This window comes from Delphinus delphis, chromosome 2 (genome assembly GCF_949987515.2).
Source record: "Delphinus delphis chromosome 2, mDelDel1.2, whole genome shotgun sequence".
NCBI lineage: Eukaryota > Metazoa > Chordata > Mammalia > Artiodactyla > Delphinidae > Delphinus > Delphinus delphis.
Window position 1 is genome coordinate 2,442,590 of NC_082684.1, and position 23,615 is coordinate 2,466,204.

The window sequence follows — 23,615 nt, forward strand, 5'->3', positions numbered from 1 at the left end:
CCGTCAAAGCTCAGTATTAAGATCAAATGCATAAATATATTTTGTAGATTTTTCTATATTAAAACTAGGCAAAAATAATTTTTTATTAGTAAAATAAACTCTAAGGCTAGTATTTCTCTGCTCAGAAACCAAAATTTAAAACATATTTCATGGCTTTTCATTTACAAAAAACATACTGATTTTTATATATATATATATATAAAATTTACTTTTTTCTCCCGTTTAACACCTTTAAGATACTTAATAAAATATCTTACAAATTACCTATAATCTAAACTTATAGACAGTCGTAAAATTACTGTAATTGCTTACTGCCACCACGGATGACCTCAAACAAAGCCACCTTCTCTTTTAAAGCTAAAAGAACCAATATGAAGGGTTATTTTTAAATGTTTATAATAGGATCAGTAATTCTGAATTTGAACTACTATGAAACCAACAGTGACCACTATTATTTACAAGCTGAGGGCATGGCTGCAAGGGTGAAGCACAGGTGTGAAGGCTGAGCACAACCAGACACAGACACACACACGCGCGCGCGCACCAGCTGCAGGGACCAAAGGTCCACGTGATGGACGCATGGCCGCCAGCGCCACAGGCACAGTGCCAGGCAAACAGCAGGCGCTTACTGAGCTCTCAGTAAACAAACTACACTAAAAGCAAAACCTTAACTGGCTCATCCCCAAGTATTACAGAACTCACTCCCCAAACTTCCCACCTAGGACAAGACAAAAACATCCCAATGAACCCCACACAAGTGTTGCCAGAGCTCTGGACAGGTTTTCCTCTATTCAGAACCACTAAAGGACAAAGGATAAAATCAAACCAAATCACCAGTGAATTATATTCTGCCATATTTAATTATTCTGTTACTTAATTGGCCAGCTACCTTTTCCTAAGAAAGGTACACAAACTTTGTCCTCAAACCTCCTTTTCTTTACAAGGTGAAGTGAAAGAACAACTTGCCCCATCAGTGACTCTTCAGAATCGCACCCACACTCTCACTGAAGCCCGCGGTGCCCAGACCATCCAGCAGTCCAGTGCTTCCCTGGAGCTGTGCCCACTGCAGGCTGCAGACCCTGCTCCCGGGGCACCCACTTCAGTGATTCTCACAACGTGGCCCACCCAGCAGCGCTGGCGCTACCCGGGAACTTGCTAGAAAGGCAAATGCGCCCCGCCCCCCCACCCCACCCCAGCCCCACTGCATCAGAAACGCAGGGGCGGGCCTTGCGGTCTGTTTTAGGAACCCTCCAGGAGACGCTGAGGCATGCTCCAGTTTGAGAGCCACTGGTCTAGTTAATAAAGATCGCTGCTCTTACCTGGAAAGATTACTTTGTTTCATGCATTTGACGGGATAAACTTTCTAAATTATTTAGTTTTTCAAAACGTTTAGTAAGATATCAACCCAAATAACATCACATGGGAAAACTGTTAAGATATGCAAGTGTGTGGGTCTACTTTTCATCAGGTCAGGCTGGCAAAGCGTTCTTAGCGCCGTGAACATCCGTACTGGGGAGCGTCCACACATGCGGCGTCACGGGAAAGACAGAAAGACGTGAAGAAGGAGAAACTGTGAGCTCTGCCGTGTCCAGGACTCGGTGCCAGAGTTGGACGCTGCCCTAACGAGCTCTGAGACATCCAGAACCCCAGGCCACAGTGCGTCTGCCCTGGCAGAACCGGCCGACGGCCTGCACGGCACAGCGCGCGTGACGCACCCTCACTTGACGCATGAGACACGCCGAAGGGTCAGGACGGGGACTCAGCGGGCGCAGCGATCTGCTCAGCCCCTCCCCACGCTGTGAGAGGCCAGACAGCACCCTATCACTTTAGCTCTGGAAACCGAACAAGGGCACTTTAGGCCCACTTCCCTAAGGCAGCGCGCACATGCCTCCTCCCAGGCAGGGCCGACGCCCCTCGCGCCCGCTGAAGCCCCCAGTGGCTTCCAACACCGCGGCTTCTGGCGATTCCACACCGGATGTGGGCGGAGCGCGGGAAACTCCCTCTGCGGATCGTAGGCATTTCTGAGAAGAGGGCAATGGCAGCATATAAACATCCAACTGCTCCTCTTGCCTCCAAAGCCATCGGCAAGCAAGTCCCTCGCCAGCAGAGATGTGGGGGCAGAGCTAAGGGCAAGCCCAGCCCCTCTCCCCACAGGTGCGGGTGAGGCGCGGGGCAGAGAGCCGGGCTGGGCGACCCCAGGGGTCTCGGGAGTCAGGCCCCAACTGATGACAAGAGGAATGACACGGGACATGCCTTACAGACAGCAAAGCGCACAACTGTAAACGCACCTGCCTTTATCCTCCCGTACGTTCCCCAAAGGAACTCGGTCTCAGTCCTGAGACATTAGAATTCTTACAGAACTTAAAGTGAAATACTTTAAAATAGAGTCATACTAAGATAAGAATCAACCTTTACAAAACAGGCACCATTTTAGGGAGGTTGAGTTTCACCAACAGCTGACAGTACAATACAGTGCTTCTGTGAGAAACGCATCCAAAAACAGGAAGCCGTTTACACCAGAAATAACCCAGAAACCAGGGCAATTTGTTAGCACTAACAGGGAAGGACAAAGAACCCTTCCTCTGACGAACCTTACAAAAAGCAAGGAATATCTTAGAATCAAATTCCTTTGATAACTTAAAAGTTATTGTTCAAAAGACCCTAAAAGACTCATGACTGAAGAGACCCTTTTCTAAACACATGCAAAACCTAAGGTTTTTTAAATCTCCTAAAGAAACTCATTATAACAAAAGTCTTGAAATTGTCATCCTTCTATTTAAACTATTTTTCTTCCTATAGTAACACCTGTATGATGAGATTGAATATAGTCATAGCTGGCATTTGATTTTAAAAGATTAAAACTAACTTTAAAGGATTTAAGCTAATGCTGGTTTTAAAATGAATAATGCATACTTAGAGAAAACAAGTTAATATGCTCAATATTTTAATATTAAATTCTTACTTTCCACTGCTAAGGCTTTCTTTGAACATGTAACAAAATCAAAGAATTCCATAAATTTCTAAGCTTCAGCTCTTTTAGCCTCTAAGCAGGAAATTTCACAATTTTTTCTCAACCTAACCTGGGCAGAAGTCGGATTGCAGCTACTAACCCTCTGCACTCCTACCGTGTGGGAAGCAGGCGGGAACGCAGCTCTGAGGTCTACGGGCGAGAAGGGCGGGCGGGCGGGGGCGGCGATAGTTACCCAGGGTCCTTTGGCTCACTGTCTCGTGAACCTCCTCCCTTCAGCTTCCTAACCAGCTTCTCACTGCTGCGTCTAATTGAAGCCCGGAGTTTGCTAAAGGAACCACTGCGTTTTAAAGATCCAGTGCCATCCTGAAAAAAACGTGAACAAATGTGAAGCGCCACACGGCTCTCCCTCCCAACCCGCAAGAGACAAAGCTAAATGAAAACAAGAATTCACATCGTGTTGACCTGCCGGTCTGTGACGTGCTGGTAATGTGATTCCTACAGAAATTATCAATTCGCCATGTATGTAAATACACTTTAAATAGAAATCTATCCATTTTAAATTTCATGAAAGCTAATCCAATGAATATGAAAACCTTTGAACATGAAAAAGCTCAAACAAAAGTAGTAAAATCCCCAAAGGAAAATTAATTATATTACTGTTTTGAAACAAAAGATACACAGAAAGACTCAAGGAAATTAAGGCAGCTTCTAGGAAGATCACCAAAATCAAACTCCACGTTTAATAAATAAGGAAGCATCTGGTCCATGAAACAGTACAGGACCTAAAACATTTAGGTCTGACATAGGCAACTTCCTTTTAACAATTTCATCTACATGCAATAGATATACTGTTTCTTCATTAAGTTTTATAGGACAGTTTTATTAAATGTTGATTATAGATGTAGTGGGAAAATTAAACAATACGTTCATTCTATACAAATAACTAAAAATCCTTAGATGCCTTGTAGGAAGCAAGTGAAAGAGTGCCCAGCTTTCGTATAACTGATTCAGACATTAATAAGTGAAACACTTGGCAGCATCTGGATATGAAAATCAAATACACAGAGTGAAAAAAATGTGTATAGAACAACTTTTATTCTCAGAATGAATCATTTAGTAAGATTAACAGTAGCCCCACCACTTCTAGAAGCTACGGCAATGCTGCATTCCATGGAAAGAATGAGAAGGTCTACCAAGCAGACAGACACCAAGACACAGGTCAGTTGGAGTGAGTTTATTAGAAGTTAGAAAGACACAAATACACAAATCACTGAACACTTAAAGATTAGTAGAGAAAAGCAGAATTGCCAAAATTTCACACAAAGACTACACAGCAAATTCTACTTGAGCACGATCCTAAGGGGAGCGCCCAGAGCCCAGGGTGGTCCCACCAGGTCTCCAAACGCGACAGGAGCAGCACATGCCCTACTCTGACAGCCTAGGTAGTGTCACAGTCACCATCATGCCATTGCAGTAACACCTGGGGGATACTACTAACTACCTCTTATCAAAGTGAACAGCTAATTGCTCTTAGTTTTCAAACTCATGTATTACACAGTAAATGGTTTTATTAACACAGTTTATATTACTAAGTACATATCTGGCAAAGCTACATGTATACAGAGATAAGGAACCCCCCAAAAGGACAGCAGCACCAAAGGAATGGCCAGTCACAGAGAGGTGTAGCTCTGACAAGAATCCTAGGGGATTGCTAAACACAGCAGTCAGCACTGGAGAGAGAAGAAAAGCTGGAGGAGATGCCGCCCATCATGCAGGAGACAGTGAGTGTCACACAGGGCAGCTAGGCCTGTTAGACAGAAACGGAGAGAGAAAGCCCAGTGAAACTCATGAGAAAAGAGCCAGTTTCCACGCAACACAGCTTGGCTTACAGTATTTCTAGGTCACAAAGTCTAAGCAGCATTTTTACCGCTTTAGTATTTGGAATTACCTTCTGTCTGCTCCCGTCAGCCCCGTATGAAACAGGTACTGGACCTTATGTTACATTTCACATAATCTAGACTAAAATCACTCCTAATCCTCAATAAAATAAAATTCAACATTTTTAGAGCACGGACTGGCACCGTGCTAGAAATCTCCTTGATACTTACAATAAAAAGGTTTTCAAGTTACTGTACATAAGGAGATTCTGAAACAAAAACCATCGACAGTGACCAAAAGAAAGATTGCTATGCACAGGAAGAGTGCATTCATTAAAGATTTAACTTTATCAGAAATCCTCTTGCATAGAACTAAACTATAAAGTTCTCTCTGAAATCAGAAAGGACTTTCTCTGAAGAACACTAACATTTTAGACATTTCAGAAATGTTAAGAAACACTGATTTTAAAGTTTATAGCACATTTTAAACATGCAGTTGATAATCCAAAATAAAATTAACTAGAAAAAGGATTTCCGAAGCAGCAACGCATCCTGGGTCCTGGCAGATTGGAAGCCCCAGACCGCGGGGACCTGAGCCCGCCCGCGCTGACTCACCATGCGACGCTGAGCAAGTCATTTAACCAGCCCGAGCTTCATCTTTCTCATCTTTAAAATGGAAAAATAAAACTTGTTACCAACTCCCCACCAATGCTGGGAGGACAAGAAAACACAAGTTCTTGCTGCTCTTTAGAAATAGAATGCTAAAATGTTAATATAATTCTATAAATGGTACAACTCCTTGTGTTCATTTCAAATTCAGTGCTACTCTTTAGTAGCACTATTTGTAATATTCCTGTACTAGACACTCCACAGAATATGGAAGAGTAATTTCAGTCAGATTCCAAGAGCATTTCATACACTTATCCACACACACTCACTCTCCCCCCGCCACCCCCGCAAGGCAGGCTGGGCTGGGCTGGGCTGGGCTGGGGGAGCAGCACCTGGAGGGGAAGTGGGGCGCTGGAGCAGGTAGGTCTGCCTGTCCTCCTTGCTCTCACCAGCTGGGAACCTGGCCCCTGAGAACCAGCAGGAAGGACAGCACAAACCCACCCAAACAAGGTGGATTTCTACTCAAAACAGACTGGAGGGTTGGGAGGTTTCACTGTATTCCAGCACTTTCAGAAGAGTCTAGATCGTTATACTGCCATGAAAGAATATTTGCATCAAAACACTGGGTTTCTGAACAAAAGTTAACAGTATAATGTATTGGTGAAGAATTATGTGGCAGTAATTATCATCTACGGATTTCAGGTGATTTGGTGTTTTTAAATTCTTCTTTGGTTTATTCTAGTTGTCTTCCTAGTTTAATTTTTATTTTTCAAAAATAACATTATTTCTAATTAACAGCTACCTCATTCCCAGTAATCTTGGGAAAGAGTTTAGTGTATTAAAAGCTTTTAGAAACATTAACATGGGGAGCAGTATGAAAAGGATGGGGACATGGGGGTGGGGCTACTTCAGAAGGACCCCAGTAGAGAACTGGCGCTCTGAAAACAGAAAGGCCAGCACAGGTGAAGCTCAGGTTCCGCTCAGAATGTAAGACGTGTGATGTTTCCTGGTGGCCTAGTGGGACCACTGCAAAGGCAATTCCTTAATTAGAGTGCAGCCCCAAGGCTCCTGCGTGGCCCAGTGGGGACCTGGGTCCCGGTGACTGACACATGTGCGTCTCACAGTTAACGTGAAGTCAGTTTTACCCAGGAAGGGTCACTATGCACAGAGCATCTGCATCTTTAGAAGCAGGACCGTAAGAGACTTATCTCGACAGTGACTTTTAGATCTGAACAGTTTACACAAAGATAACATTTGATGAAGTTACATTTTCAAGTACTTCAATTATGATCTCTATGGTACCTAGAAAAAGAACAGAACTGTACTTCCCTAAACAAATTATCTACCATGTCAAGAATCTCATCCAGAAACTTCACGTGAATTAGAATATGTCCAGGAGCCTTACGTTTCTTATATCTTAATAGCATACAATTCAGTTCTCTGCTGATCCAGACTTGCAGTATCTGCGGGGAGTAACTATCATATAACCTAGTTTGTCTCGTCTTTGACCACACTGCCCTTTGTGGTCCATGTTATTTCTGAGTGTTGAGAAGGCCTGCGCCTGGTGGCCTGTGAGAATGTTTGTGAAAACCCAAGTGAGGGCTGTGTGCGTCTTCCCCAACAGAGCAGCTCAGCACCTTCCCTACAGCAGTGGTTTCCAAACTTTATAAGGAGCGCTGAAATCCTTTTTGAAAAAAATTAAAATCTAATGTAGAACCCCAATATAAAATAAAACCTAAACAGCATTTTCTCATTATAAACGGGTAACAAGTTCTTATGATTAAAGTAAACAAGAACAATGAGGCTGCCTTAGAGAACCTGTGATCTGAACGTGAAGTTACAGACAGGTCCAGCCTCAGTGCCCACCTCAACTCCCAATTTATTTTTATCTTTTATCTTGACTGCATAACAAAGAAAATCTTGATGCACACAGGAAAGTGGCTGCAAATAGCAACAATGCTTAATCTGCTTGCCCTGTAACCCCAGGGAAATCTGCACTCATGCAGAGACAGCATTAAACATTTCATCCTCACACCTGGACAGAGATAATGTGAGGACAGCAGTGCGTGAGCCTCTAAACCAAGGTGAGCCTGAAATGGGCTCCTCTGTTTGCACACAGTTACACCTCAATAAAGCTGGGTCTGAAGAGCACCTAAGGGTAGAGGAATGGATGAAGAAGATGTGGCGCATACATACACTGGAATGTTACTCAGCCAGAAAAAGAAACGAAATTGAGCTATTTGTAGTGAGATGGATGGACCCAGAGTCCGCCATACAGAGTGAATTAAGTCAGAAAGAGAAAAAACAAATACCGTATGCTAACACATATATATGGAATCTGAAAAAAAAAAATGGTTCTAATGAACGTAGGGGCAGGACAGGAATAAAGACGCAGACACAGAGAATGGACTTGAGGACATGCGGAGGGAGAAGGGTAAGCTGAGATGAAGTGAGAGAGTGGCATGGACTTATACACACTACCAAATGTAAAACAGACAGCTAGTGGGAAGCAGCTGCAAAGCACAGGGAGATCAGCTCGGTGCTTTGTGACCCCCTAGAGGGGTGGGATAGGGAGGAGATACAGGATACGTGTATATGTATAGCTGACTCACTTTGTTATACAGCAGAAACTAACACAACGTTGTAAAGCAATTATACTCCAAAAGAGATGCTGAAAAAACCAAACACCACCTAAGGGTGCATACTGCCTTTCCTGCCTCTTTTTAAAACATAAATGCATGCTTTGAAAATAAAACTCAAGTCAAGTGTTGGAAGAGCGGCACTAACTTCTCAGAGCCTCAGAGCTCCCAAAGGAAACCAGTCTGAGAGCCAAGGCCTCCCGTTTGGGGGCGGTGCTGGTCTGAGCGGTGGCCTCAGGCGCCAGCTCTCGACTGTCCCTCCCTGGTTAACCCAAGCAGTTCTCTATTTACTTACTGCTTCACATAAGCCCCATCTGAGGGAGGGTTCCTTCTGCGAGGGTTCCTTCTGCTGCTCAAAGTGAATTTAGGAACCGCTGCACTGGATGACCTGCAATCTAGATTCTTTCAGTCAACTGAATCCAGCCCAGGCGAAGCGCCCTGGGGTGGATTCTGTCAAAGATGCAGTCGCTAGTGTCTAAAAGTCAAGTAAAAAGGTATCCAGCACCCAGCGTGTGCGTGTGTGTCCTGAGTGACAGCATGTCCACAGTGAGAGAGGAAATGTGCGGTGAAGGGCAGAGAGCAGGAACGGGGGGGGGGGGGGGGGTGCCCACCTCTGCCCACCGCACCGTCACGCCCGCCCGCCCGCCCCTCCACAGAGGAATGAAAGCAGCTCTCCCTCACCCCCGAGTCTCAGTCTTGAAGACAGTAATAGAACTCTGAGATGTCAATAATTTTATTTTCACGTGATTTCATAAAAAGATTGACCTAGAAATACTGTCTCAAGAGAAAGCTCCTCCAGAACTTCATTCTAAATGATCAAACCCTGCCCTCTGGCTCCTGAAGACCAGCGAAAGGAGGGGCCCTCTACACAAAGCACGCAGACAACAGCCACCACGGGGAGAGTACAGTACACAGTGCGGGCTGGACGCGGACATGAGTAGGGCAGCGCCGCCCTCATTTCACTTTGGGCGACTGCCCGACAGGGTGAGTGGTCAAAGCAGATGCTGATTGGTTGTCTTGGCACAGGGAAACCAAAGCAAGGGAGCTGCCAGGTAAAGACAGTCGAAAGAGATGCTCTCCCTTAAAGCCTGGCCAACAACATTCTGTATAAAATGTCAACTAGAGTGCTGACCCTTACCAAATTGCTACAGCTGTAGAAAATCCCAAAGAATAAATAGATTCAAAAAGATAGACTATAAGAAAGCCCCAAACTACCATTTGGAAAAACATCTGCACAATTACAACTAATCAAATTGCATTACGTGACTTCAAAAAAATCAACACTGCAACTGGATGCATTAAACCTAACCCTGCATTCAACCCTCCCCCATAAAAGCAGAATTCCAAAGACACCAGCTCAATGTACAAAAAAATTACCCACGTGTTACAAAAATTCACTAGAAAGAAAACGTCCGAAAGGCAATACTGGAGAAACAGCGGTGGTAAGAATTTCCACAGAGGCAGAGGCAGAGCCTGGCCACAGAGGCGACGTGTTTCTAACAGAGGCACATGCTCGGGACGCAAAAGCCTCCGGCAGGTAACCATGGAAAGCAATGAGCCGCTGGGCCCTCCGTGGACTGAGCTGGGACATGGAGAGCAGCCATCCTAACATTCTCACTCCTGACCTGTTCTCTTCTACAGAAGAGTTCTGTCTGAATCACCCTTTTCCTTGGAAGTATTTAAATTAATTCTAACAAAATCTACAGCAGCCTCGTCAGTGAAATTAGGAGCACTGAAGTTAGCAATGAAAATGGGTAAGTTAAAAAAGCGAGTTAGTGATCTGCCACACTAATCCTATTATTAAAATAAAACCAAATTATGGATTATGCTTTAAAAACCAGGACACTCAATCAGCATTGAAGTGCTCAAGGTTAAGCCAAACAGCTTTCATGGATTCCTAAAAAGAAGAAAATTACTACTTCAAACAAATAACAGACTTCAGTGTTAGCAGAGGAACTTACAAAAAGCTTAATTCGTATTTAATTTGAGAAAAGTAGGCTGTCTAGCAGTTAAGCCAGGAGATGCCAAAAAGCACTCCCGGTGGGAGACGGCCCAGGCTGCTGCCCGGGGCCTCGCAGCACGGGCTGAGCACGCGCTGTGTACTGTACTTACCCCGTTCCACTCTACGCTCATACTCACTTCCTCCCCTCCGTCAGGGCCGCTCTCGTACTTGACCACATCCACGCTGAGGCTCTCGCGGCTTCTCCGCTTCTCCATGTTCTCAGGGTCATTCAGCACTTCAGCTACTCTCTGTTTGTGAGCATTGTCAAGACCCTGCGAGCCAGGCAGGGGGAAAAGGGTGTGATCCATCAGCACTTAAGTTTTATTGGGAATTTCTAAGATAACTAAATGTATATTAGGGGAAAAAAAGTTCTTAAACATTGGAGGGAAAATCAGAACAGTGATTCTCAGGAATGTACACCTAACACTTGTGCATTTCACCGTATGTAAATTTTACCTCAAATGTTAAAAAATTATAAACAAATACTGAGCTCCAGGTTATGATGTGCACGCTGAAGTATTTAAAAGGAAGTGTACTGAGGTATACAACTTTGAAAGGCATCGGAAAAAAAAAAGGACTGAAGGATGGATAGATGGGAGAGATGCTCGTGACTGAATCTAGGAGGCGGTACACGGGTATAAAATCCTCTCAACTGTACTCTGTGTTTGGAAGTTTCATGGTGAGACGCTGGGAAACTGCCCAGTTTTTGACACTTTAACATTAAGTGCCTGGTGTTCCATGCCTCCAAAATAAGTACATGGTTGAAAACTCACGGATTACTTTGTTCTCAGTATAACATTTTTAAAAATTAGCCACTAGGGCTTCCCTGGTGGCGCAGTGGTTGAGAGTCTGCCTGCCGATGCAGGGGACACGGGTTCGTGCCCCGGTCCGGGAAGACCCCACATGCCGCGGAGCGGCTGGGCCCGTGAGCCATGGCCGCTGAGCCTGTGCGTCCAGAGCCTGTGCTCCGCAACGGGAGAGGCCACAACAGTGAGAGGCCCGCATACCACAAAAAAAAAAATTAGCCACTTATTTAACAAAAGGCATTTTAACAGCAAACTTTCCTACTCCACAGAGCGATGAGCAGCGGCAAGCACTCGCCTACTTTCTCAACAATCACCCCACGCACATCTGAGTGGAAACATAACTGGATTAACACCCAGCAGCAAACGTTCTCCATGTGCATTTCAGCACCATCTGATGACCAGGTGCAGCATGTCTTATGTTCTAAATGGAATCTCAACCCGAACAGCTCATGCAAATACTGCCCCTTCGCTGACCCTGAGGGTTTCCTCCTCAGGGGGGCACAATACCCAAACAGACCATGTGCTGCGGTGACCTCCACAGTGAAGCGGACCGTGGCCCTCCCAGGCGCAGGAGGGGCTGTTCTCAACACACCACTAGCAACATCCCTTTCTCTAAACATCTGCAGCTCAGGACTCTAGACACCACTGGCTGGATAAACACTATCTGGCACTGGTTTACAGCAAAGCCTGGTCATGAAGGAGCACCACGGACCACCAGTCGAGCCAGAATCCCACGCTGCCTACACCCAGGGCGCCCTCCCCTGAACAGTAGCCCCTCAGAGTCAAAAGACCTGGGAAGGACGACAGGACTCAAGAAAGGGGCTCCTGCAGGGCACAAGCTAGGAGAGCACCACTGACAACACCTATGCTGGGCCTTCTCTAATCCCTCTGCACAGAATCTCTCGAAGGAAAAAATTCTAAGGTACCTATGGGTAACTTTAATCCCAGCCAAAAGGTGGCTTTAAACCAACAACTGCATAATAGGCTACACACACACCATTCAGGGGAAAAAGCCACACCTGTCCCTCCAGCACTAAAACTAGAAAACAAAACCTGCCATCTTTATATGCATATATATACGCAGCAATACATTAACTCCTTACTCTAAAACTGGTAATTAAGGGGCAAGAACTAAGCCTTTTTCCTGAATGTTCTTTACAACTGTATTTCAGCATAACTAAAACACCTCAGTTGATGAAGCAAAGTGCTTCGGTAGTCCTTCTTATTGCCAAATAGTATTCCATCGCATGGATATACCACCTCGTGTATCCATCCATCCACCGACGAACCTGTGTCTGCGTGTTGGTTCAGCCTACTGAGAGTAACGCTGCCACGAACGTATATGCACAGGAGCAGTCAACCATCATCACTTACGGAGGCCATATTTGCTAATTCACCTACTGACCAAAACGTATTTGTAATCCTAAAATCAACACTCGCAGTGCTTTCATGGTCATTCACAGACACACGAAGTGGAGAAAACTTCGAGTCACCTGACACGCACATCCCCAGCTAAGATCGAACAAGGTGACACTCTGCTTTCTTGTTTCAGCTTGTAATGTGAACAAGCATCCTCCCTCCCCGAGTCTAAATCATCTGGTGCCATGTTTTCCGCATTTCAGTCAGTGATTTCACTGTTTAAAACGGTGAAAAAGTGTCCTCTGGTGTTCCTAAGCGCAAGAAGGCTGGGGTGTGCCCTATGGAGAAAGATAAGCTCTCTTCAGGCACAAGTTACAGTGCTGCTGGCCATGAATCCGATGCTAATGAATCAACAACATATACTAAATAAGGTGTCTTTAAACAGAAACACACCTAAAACAAGGTTATGTATTGATCGAAGTAAATGTGACCAGAGGCTCCCAGGAACATAACTCTGTATCTCCCTAGGAACCATGGTTCAGTATTTGCTAATTCAGTGTTCAAAGCAACTTTATAGAACATAAGTACCATGAATAACGAGAACCGGCTGTATTTCTTTTGAGTACCTGTGTTCCATTCTCTCCAGTGTATACCTAGGAGTGGACTTGCAGGGTCAGATAGGAACTCTATGCTTCTCTTTTGGATGAACCTCCAAGCTGTTCTCTACAGAAGCTGCACCATTCTGCGTCCCACCAGCAGTGCACAAGGGTTCCAGTCTCTACACCGCCTCCTCGACACTTGCTATTTCTGTTTTGGTTTTGAACTCCAGCCATCCCAGTGGGTGTGTGGTGGCGCCTCACTGTGGCTCTCCTTTGCATCCCCTGATGGCTCTTGACGCTGAGCGTCCTTCCATGTGCTTGTTGGCAGCTGTATAGCGTCTTCAGAGAAACGTCTACTCAGGTCCTGTGCTCGTTTTCTAATTAGGTGGTCCTTTTGTCTTTATACATTCTGGACACTAGACCTCCTCAGAGATGTGATTTGCAAATATGTCCACCCATTCTGTGAGTCTTTCCATTTTCTTGATAGTGTCCTTGAACGCACAAATGTTTGTAATTTTGGTGAATCTGACTTTTGCTTTTGTTGCTCGTGCTTTTGGTGTCATATTTACCATATATTTACATTATATCGTCGCTTGAACAATATAAGTTTATTTGTACAAACTAGAACAGTAAACATTTTCTATTTCTAAATCAAGGTTTCAGTAAGTCTCATAAAAGAGAATCATTAAACTCAAAGTTAAAAACGGAAGGCTAGGGCTTCCCTGGTGGCGCAGTGGTTGAGAGTCCGCCTGCCGATGCAGGGGACACGGGTTTGTGCCCCGGTCTGGGAAGATCCCAAATGCCGCAGAGCAGCTGGGCCTGTGAGCCATGGCCGCTGAGCCTGCGCATCTGGAGCCTGTGCTCCGCAACGGGAAAGGCCACAACAGTGAGAGGCCCGCGTACAATCAATCAATCAATCAATCAATCAATCAATACGGAAGGCTAAGTTAAAAACAGAAGGTTTTTGACTGACCTGTTTACGTGACCTCATGGCTGCTTCTTCCAATGTTTCTGCAGCTTCAAATTTGCCTTGACGTCTGTAAAGTGCCCCAAGGTTTTTTAAAGTAGTTGTAACAGTTGGACTGTAAGAAAGCATATGATATACAAAACTATAAAATATAAGTTTTAGAGCAACCACTATCAACAGCACATAATCTAAAGGACAAACAGACTTATGTTTGGCTAAAATTATTTAAATTTCTATGGTACTTTTTTTTAACTGTAAAACTCTAAAAGGCTCTTCCATGTCAAGCATCCCCTGCCTACTGCACTGAGCCCTGTGGCTGATGGGACATGCCCCTGTATTCTCTCCAGTCTGTGGCTGCTCCCACAGACCACCGGGCAGTCTCAACAAAAATGTCTATTCTGGGTCTGTCCAGTGACCATCAGGCTTCTCCCCCCATCGGGGGCAGAGCTGACTGTGCCAGGTAGTAAAGAGGACACATGTTTTAATGCTGCTATCTACCTTCTCCCCTCCCTCTACAAGTAGAGGGGAAGCAAAGTGAATCCAAAACTCATCACCAATGAGATCTGAGTCACAGAATGACGGCTGTGTGTGCGAAAGGATGAACAAACAGTGTGCACACAGACAGTGCTTCTGCACTCCTCACAGAGCACTCTTACTAAGAAACGAGAAATAAGTCTAGTTCATTTTAGTACAGACATACTTCAAGAGATTCTTTTCTTACTGATGACAGGCGCTTTAGAAATAAAGAAGCTATACTCCATGTCTTTGAGACAATTTACAGAGTATTGGGAGAAACAAAGCACATGCAATTCAGAAGTTATGCTAAGTGCTATGGGGAACCCAAAGAAGGAGTACTTGTTCCAAACTAGGGGTTCAGAGAGTTTTTCTGAAATAGAAGACTGGTAAACTAAGTCTTAAAGGGTGAGCAAAAGTTAAAATAGGAAAAAGACTGCAGGAAAGGTGTTGCAGTCAGAAGAGGAAACGGGCATCTGCACAGGCTCATGGGCTGCTGGTGAAGGAGCTCACACAACCCTCCGCAGACACGGAGGCCCTGAGGGCTGCGGGAGACTGGGGTGTGCACCTGGACACACCTGCAAAGTGCTGGCTTTTGCGCGTCTGCTGGCCTGTTTCCCGTGAGTTTGCTCTATGGCGACCTCAAATGTTGTGTCTACATTTAGTCATCTCTTCTCCTGCGATTTGGTACTTAGCCTTAGACACAGCATTAATGGATAGAACCAATATTTTACCCACGTGACCCATATTACGGTGGGTTTTGTGTACATGAATTACCTCATTTACGAAGTTATGGAATTTGTATTGGAATTTGTGGAAAATCAGGGACTGTGCAACCACACCACTTTAAGCAACTTACACACTCGGTCATTTACAAGCTACCTTTGAAGCATTAGCACCTTCCACAGCTGTGTCTTTGTTTTTCAGTTAAGCAGACGTACCTGTCAACTTTGCAGGCTTTGTACCAGCCACCATACTCTCCAAAAGAAGTCCCATCCTTTTGCTTTCCCTAAATTATAGGAAATAATTTCAAGTGAATAATTATCTTAAGCAATATATTCAATTTAGAATCTCTCGAAATAGTATGTCCTTACTTTGCATTCTTCTCTTTCCTCAGCATGCATCCAAATGGGTTTATTTTCATCTAGGGAAGAAAAAATAACATACTATAAACTGAAGCATAACAGAGCCCACAAAGTGGAATTTGTCAAGTTTCAGCAACTGCAAGGTTTCTGTTTTGTTTTCCGTATGATCCTTCTCAGATATTACTTTTCACATCATGGACAGACAAGGTTTCACAATGGAGAATAAAGACTATGAAGACAGAACCAGACCACAAGAAACCAGTAGGAAATGGCCATTCACATGCAGCTCTGTGAACAGAAGACATGGAATCAAAGGTACCAACCTAGACAGGGTAGGCAACGACCAAAAACACGGACAAATGCTAGGGTCCCTATAAGGAAACTTTTAATGCTAGAACCCTCACGTAACACTTGGGACTACTTAGAATTTGAACAGCTAACATTAAACAAAAGTCTAAGAAATAGTAGTAAGATGTTGGGAGCAAAAATGGAAAAACTACAAATCAATATTCCTTTAAAATTTTCTTCACTTTTGAGAACACTGACACATACCACTCATCCAAAGCTTCCAACTAATGCACCCACATCATGGAGGATAAGCAGTCTTAAAAGTGAAGGTTATGGGCTTTCCTGGTGGCGCAGTAGTTAAGAATCTGCCTGCCAGTGCAAGGGACACGGGTTTGAGCCCTGGCCCGGGAAGATCCCACACGCTGCGGAGCAACTAAGCCCGTGTGCCACAACTACTGAGGCTGCGCTCTAGAGCCCACGAGCCACAACTGCTGAGCCCGTGTGCCACAACTACTGAAGCCCGCACACCTAGAGCCTGTGCTCCGCAACAAGAGAAGCCACAACGAGAAGCCTGAGCACTGCAACAAAGAGTAGCCCCCGCTCACCGCAACCAGAGAAAGCCCAAGCACAGCAAAGAAGACCCAACGCAGCCAAAAATAAAAACAAATAAATAAATATTTTTTAAAAGTGAAGGTTATGAAAATACTTTTATGACATGAAAAATGCTTAAGCTACAAGTATAAAAGAAAATAAGCAGTATGCATGATTATATATAAAGTGTGGTTTCAATTTTGCGAATCAATTGGCAAAAAAGGAAGGAAAGACACAAAAGATTAAGACATATTTGGGTGATGAAATTATAGGTGATTTTCATGATCCCGTCTCTTCACTTATTTTTGAGGTTTCTGGAGAATAAGACCTGTGCCCCCACCCAATCCAACCACTCATAAGCTACCCATCCTGGGCGAGTCGCTTAGCCTGCAGTGTCCTCGCTCCTAAAATGGAGTAACGTGTGACCCATTTCACAGGACTGTTGAGAAAATTAAATAAGATTACATATTTAAACTGTTTTTAACTAAAAGACTAGTATGTGGTTAACTATTCTTAGGATTATTGGGCATGTCATAGGAGAAGAATGAAACTAGTTTTAAATACTAGCTTTAAAAGAATGAATATTTGTATAGCAAAGGAAACCACAAACAAAATGAAAAGACAACTTACGGAATGGGAGAAAATATTTGCAAATGATGCAACTGACAAGGGCTTAATTTCCAAAATATACAAACAGCTCCCACAACTCAACAACAAAAAAACAACTCAATCAAAAAATGGGCAGAAGGGGGCTTCCCTGGTGGCGCAGTGGTTCAGAGTCCGCCTGCCGATGCGGGGGACACGGGTTCGTGCCCCGGTCCGGGAGGATCCCACATGCCGCGGAGCAGCTGGGCCCGTGAGCCATGGGCACTGGGCCTGTGCGTCCGGAGCCTGTGCTCCGCAGCGGGAGAGGCCACAGCAGTGAGAGGCCCGCGTACCGCAAAAAAAAAAAAAAAAAAAAAAAAAGGCAGAAGACCTAAATAGACATTTCTCCAAAGAAGACATACATATGGCTAACAGTCACAAGAAAAGATGCTCAACATAACTAATTATTACAGAAATGCAAATCAAAACTACAATGAGGTTATCACCTCACATCAGTCAGAATGGTCATCATTAAAAAGTCTACAAATAACAAATGCTGGAGAAGGTATAGAAAAAGGGACCCTCCTACACTGTTGGTGGGAATGTAAATTGGTGCAGCCACTATAGAAAACAGTATGGAGGTTCCTCAGAAAACTAAAAATAGAATTACCGTTTGATCCAGCAATCCCACTCCTGGGCATATATCCAGACAAAACTGTAATTCAAAAAGATACAATGCACCCCTATGTTCATAGCAGCACTATTCACAATAGCCAAGACATGGAAACAACCTAAAAGTCCATCGACAGATGAATGGATAAAGAAGATGTAGTATATATATACAATGGAATACTACTCAGCCATAAAAAAAGAACGAAATAATGCCATCTGCAGCAACATGGATGCAACTAGGGCTTACCATACTAAGTGAAGTAAGTCAGAAAAAGACAAATACTATATGATACCACTCATATGTGGAATCTAAAATATGACTCAAAGGAACCTATCTATGAAACAGAAACAGACTCACAGACATAGAGAACAGACTGGTGGTTGCCAAAGGGAAGGGGGGTGGGGGAGGAGTGGAGTGGGAGTTTGGGGTTAGCAGACGCAAGCTATTATATACAGAATGAATAAACAACAAGGGCCTCCTGTACAGCACAGGGAACTATAAGTATCCTATGATAAACCATAATGCAAAAGAATATAAAAAAAAAAGAATGTACATATATAACTGAATCACTTTGTTGTACAGCAGTAATTAACAACATTGTAAATCAACTATACTTCAATTAACAATGGTGAGACTAGCCAGGGAAGTTTTGAAAAGGAAGAGTACTTACAGACTTTGTCACATCACATATCTAACTTCACCCCCACCCCGCCTCACTGCAAAACCACAGCAGCCAAGAAGATGTGCAACTGGTACAAGAATCAATACCTGCATAAATGGAGAGGAATGGTCCACCATTACCACTACCACTACCACCAGCAACAAAACCCTTGACTTGATAAAGAATTTATATGACCTTACGAATGAGTGGGGGGAATGGAAGGATTATTCAGTTAGTGGTGCTCGTACAATTGTTTAAATACTTGAAAAATAATTGTATATCACAATTATTTAAAAAAAAAAAGTGAACAGTATTTAAAGCTTAATAACACTGTTATTTACTGCACTTTTAGCTTTATGTACTAACCTAACCCTATTGTTAGAACAGACAAGAATCCACCAGTTAAGAGAACTAGATTTCCTGACAACAAACCAGGTCATGGGTTTCAATGCTGCACTGTAGTCAAGAAGGCCCTGTGACCTGAAAGCCACGCCCCGACAGCAAACCAGGACACATGTGCATCTTGCCTAAAGAAAAAATGCCTTTCTGTCCTACGTTTTAACATTTGTGTGGAGGATAAATCTGAGTACAGAAAAACTGCTTTTAACTAGAACCCAATTAACTTTAACTGGACTTCATGCTACTATTTTTAGTAGAAAGAAGCTAGCAAATCGCAAGGAAACAAGTCTTCCCCAAGAGTAAAATTTTTTGAAAGAAGCACTAAGGAGATGGCCTGGAATCAACACAAAACCAGCAAGGCCTCTACAGTTAGACGAGGACATGAAAGTGCCCTGTGAACTGTACAAGTCCAGGGAGGTGGACTGTTATCCAATCCTGGCCCAACTGCAAACAGAATCCATTTTCAAAATGATGAGCCTGAGGCATCACGATCTTCTGATAGGAAGAGATTTACTGCTCCACTTGTTAACAGACGAAAACTAATACACTTTTCAAAGATTTTTCAAAAGTAGTTTCTAGAAACTCTCTATAGAAGAAAGTATTTATTAATCAAAACCTTTTTCCCCACGAATTCTAAGGTTTCCCACACACTAGTAACAATTGTTCACATTCTGAAATCCTTATGTAATAGGCAGTAAACGGGGGAAGATGCCTTATGTAACACACAAATATTGTTTTACTGAGCAATCAAAATCTTATAAAATATTAATATTAAGCACCTACAATACTTTAAGGGATACAAAGGAGACAGGCCTTAGCTCCTTAAGGCTGTCAAACAACCCAGCAGGCCTGGGATGGGTCGAGAATCTGCATTTCTGACAGGTCCCAGGTGGTGCTGAAATTGCTGGTTCCTGCCGGCACTTTGAGAATCACTGTATTACAGAGCAATTCTAGAAAGCACTAATGACTCCAGGAAGGCTTTCTGGAGTCAGTGCATCTAGGTTGTGCCTAAAGCACGTGTGGACTCCGGTGAGGGTCGCGTGGCCCATCACCCTGACCACAGGCTGCATGACTCCATTATCGGTAATGCCAGGGCAGGTACGCAGGGTTCACCACGGTCACTGGATGATGAATGATGAGTCGAAGGGCACTCACTCAGACCGGGTCACATCCTCTCCAATAAGCGCTCCGTGGAAAATCATTTCTAAAATTCAAATTAAATTCTACCTTGAAAATACTGTGATGACTTGTGTATTACCAAGTTCAAGCTGGAAATCACTATTTTTTTTTATCCTTTTGCTTCACGGAAATCACTATGTTTAATGCATCCTACAACTGCATCTGCTTAGAAACAAAAGTACATTTCTTACCATCTACAGAACCAAACTCCCTTTCATGTGCGCGAGTGAGAATCTCTTTGTACAGCGTTTCTGCTTGCTTGAATTTTCCTTGCTTCAGATAGCAGGATGCCTTAAAATAAAACAAAGTCCTTACTATTCTTCATAGTAAGTGAAGCATACGTGCTTATTTATAGGTTAGGCTATGAAACAGAGTTCAGATTTCAGGAAGAAAGTCATCTGGCTCTATCGAGAGAGTTGTACCTCTGTCAACGTACCAGGTTATTTTTCGTTTTGGCCACGTTGGGGTCATCAGGCCCCAGTTTGGTTTGGTAGATCTCGAGGGCTCTTTGATAATAATATTCTACTTCTTCGTACTTGCCCTGGTTCTGGCACAGTAAGGCCAAGTTATTTAACTGCTTGGCAACATCGGGGTGATCCTTTCCCAAAACCTGGGAATAAAAAATAGTGTATTAGAAACACTTATTATTTGTTTCACATGGTACCATCCGATCCATTCTCCACCCTATCATGAGAAGGCGCGTTCTAAACATAAATACGACTGTGCCTTGTTTCCAGGCTTATGATGTTTAAATGGCTCCCCATGCAATAATAAAAATAACTTAACCAGAATTTGTTGAACTCCTTATTCTTGCGGGGAGGGGACTATGCTGATTTCCTTCACGTGCTTTAGTGTCTTTAATTCTTATAATAATCCTACATGGTAGGCAATACTATGCACAGTTTGAAGATGAGGAAACTGGGTTTTATAAAGGCTGTTTAATATGGCCACCCAGTCCTTGAAGTGCCTGAACTTACACCTGGCCCTTCTGAGTCTAACTACATTACACTTATCCCTGCACAGAACAGCCTTCAAAGGAAACTTCCAATTCTTCAATTCACATCCTACGTATCCCTTCACATTCAGACCCAGATTCTCTGAGCATCCCAAACCACTTCCCTCACATTTCAAACTTCACCTCAGGGCTCTTCGAACTTGAACTTACTGTCCCAGACGCCCAACACTCTTCTCCCAGCACTGCCCTGCTCCCCACCCTCCACTAAATAACTCATCTTTCAGGTCTCTTTTCAGGTCCCCTGAGAGAGGACCTCCTTATATCCAATTTAAGGGAGCCCTCAGCCCATCCCCACCCAGTTTACTCACAAGCACATCACCTGGTTTTTTTCTTTCTTTGCAAGTATCACTACCCAAAACTGTCTTATCTATTTAGTCCTTTATCGCCTAGACTCTCACCCGTTAAGACGTAAGCCTCAGTATGCAAATGCCTTGTCTCAATGTCTGGATGTAATGTCCTCTCAGCATCTAGGACGGTGCTGGCACACAGGTGGACGACCAAACACTACACTGCTTCCTCAGGACCTGAGCCAGCCATCCAGTCTCTCACCTTGTACCTTTACCTACACAGTCCCCAATGAGGCAGGCTGCCTCTCCATCCCCTCTGCATTCCCTTCCTCTCCCTGCCTGGGAAGCTCTGACCTCGGTTCTCGAGACTCAGCTCCAACGCTGGCCGTTTGTGGGAGGCCATGCCCAGCACAGTCCCAGCCCTGTACCTGGAGAAGCCCTTGCTCTATGTGCTCCCTGAGCTCTAGGCTAGAAGCCAAAGCACCTGCATTCCCAAGGTCTGCTTGCTGCACTGTGTCCCCAGGGAAAGGACTGTGTCTAATTTGAAATCGCCAACTCTAACCAAGCAGGGAGCCCCCAAGTCCTCAATAAATGTCTGCTACATGACTGAACGAAAGAGCAAATATATATGAATGAATCTGACAGATCATCACCTATAGTTCATAATCCTCAATTTGATATATTTGTGATTCTCCCTGATTTTAACCCCAGCCCACTCAAAATCTCAGTGGATAAATAAAAAATAAAATAAAAACTATTTTAGGGCTTCCCTGGTGGCGCAGTGGTTGGGAGTCCGCCTGCCGATGCAGGGGACACGGTTTCAATCCCTGGTCCGGGAAGATCTCACATGCCAGTCCGGGAGGATCCCGCATGCCGCGGAGCAGCTGGGCCTGTGCGTCCGGAGCCTGTGCTCCGCAGCAAAAGAGGCCACAGCAGTGAGAGGCCCGCGTACCGCAAATAAATAAATAAATAAATAAATAAATAAATAAAGACTATTTTATTTTGTAAATATTATGCAGACGGCAACATGGACAAAACTTTACCTGCATAATGTGATAATTAGCCCCTTTTCATCTTCCCTTTCCCAAGTCCTTGCCATATAACTCAAAATTAAATGACTGATTGCTCAGTATCAATGGTAAATAATGACACAAAAAGTCAAATCAAAATATCATGGCATTGGACTTCCTGGTGGCACAGCGGTTGGGAATCCGCCTGCCAATGCAGGGGACACGGGTTCGATCCCTGGTCCGGGAAGATCTCACATGCCACAGAGCAACTAAGTCCATGCGCCATAACTACTGAGCCTGCGCTCTACAGCCCGCTAGCCACAGCTATTGAGCCCACATGCTGCAACTACTGAAGCCCGCGCGCCAACAGCCTGTGCTCCGCAACAAGAGAAGCCACCACAACGAGAAGCCTGCACACCGCAATGAAGAGTAGCCCCTGCTCGCCGCAACTAGAGAAAGCCCACACGCAGCAACAAGACTTAACGCAGCCAAAAACAAACAAATAAATAAACAAACCTATATGTCATAAAATAACCTTTAAAAAAAAAAAGTCACGGCATGGACCTGCCAAGTCTCTAACATCTGAATACACGGTCATCCAGAGCACTGCTGAAATTAACAAGTTACATTTAAAAAAATACCTAATTACTATAAACTGTATTAGCTGACATTACACATCCATGACTGACTTAATCTCCAGCTCTGAGTTACTCTTTAGTTCTCAAAAACAATTATTCATTTTCTTCAGTTTCATAAGCATATTTGTTGACCTCATTTTTAAAATTTTAATGTTTTTCTTCTTGACAGGCACGTGCCCCACCGTCAATGAAATGCCCCCGTGCCTTCCACCTACAGGCCTGAGAAATTCCTTCTTCAGTTGAATCATTTCTAGGCCTCAGGCTGGGAGGGCATGCAGACTCAAGGCTCCACCCTCTGCATACCCACTCCTCCTAAACTCCCATGTGTATGGGCCCATCTGGCTGCGTTTGGGGCTGCCCACCTGACTGAAGGGTTTATTTTCAGTAAATGGTCAGTAATGATATATCACAGTGGTCCTATCTCAAAGCTTAAAAGTGAGTTATTAAAAAAAAAAAAAAGTGAGTTATTTAAAAGCATAAAACATAGCATCTCAAGGAGAACCGTCCTTAGTCGCACCTTTTCTCTGATCTCCAGAGCTCTTTTACACAGCGGCTCAGCTTCTTTGTACTTTCCTCTTTTGCCGTAAAGCACTGCGAGGTTATTCAGAGTTGCTGCCACCTACCAACACAGGGAACCGTGAAGAACAGTAAACGACAGCAGTGGAGGGGATGTGAGACATCACACACTCATCACGCCCAGTATGTGCGGGGAAGAGCTCTCAGCTGGATGAAGGAACATGACTCCACTTAAAGGCGAAAGAGCAATCTCACTGTCTGCAGACAGACTGCATAAAGGAACACTGCAGAATATTAAAATTAACAAATCAACATCAACAGGATCTTGATTTTTTTAATTTCACTG

General features: G+C 44.1%; 1 protein-coding gene across 10 annotated transcripts in view; it reads right to left on the reverse strand.

The window, feature by feature from the left end:
* KLC1 (kinesin light chain 1) overlaps positions 1–23,615 on the reverse strand; it is a 58,375-nt gene that overhangs the window by 8,344 nt on the left and 26,416 nt on the right. For 4 of the 10 annotated variants that reach the window (XM_060003851.2, XM_060003850.2, XM_060003847.2 and 1 more), the window contains exons 7-14: positions 23,271–23,372; positions 20,240–20,413; positions 19,995–20,094; positions 15,437–15,486; positions 15,284–15,351; positions 13,836–13,944; positions 10,209–10,370; positions 3,204–3,334 (exon numbers count right to left, since the gene is read on the reverse strand). In XM_060003851.2, coding sequence (XP_059859834.1) covers positions 3,204–3,334; positions 10,209–10,370; positions 13,836–13,944; positions 15,284–15,351; positions 15,437–15,486; positions 19,995–20,094; positions 20,240–20,413; positions 23,271–23,372 — 896 coding nt within the window. Of the gene's footprint in view, positions 1–3,203; positions 3,335–4,190; positions 4,779–5,463; positions 5,515–10,208; positions 10,371–13,835; positions 13,945–15,283; positions 15,352–15,436; positions 15,487–19,994; positions 20,095–20,239; positions 20,414–23,270; positions 23,373–23,615 lie in introns of those variants that run through there. The other 6 variants (XM_060003855.2, XM_060003854.2, XM_060003852.2 and 3 more) reach the window with 6 other exon arrangements.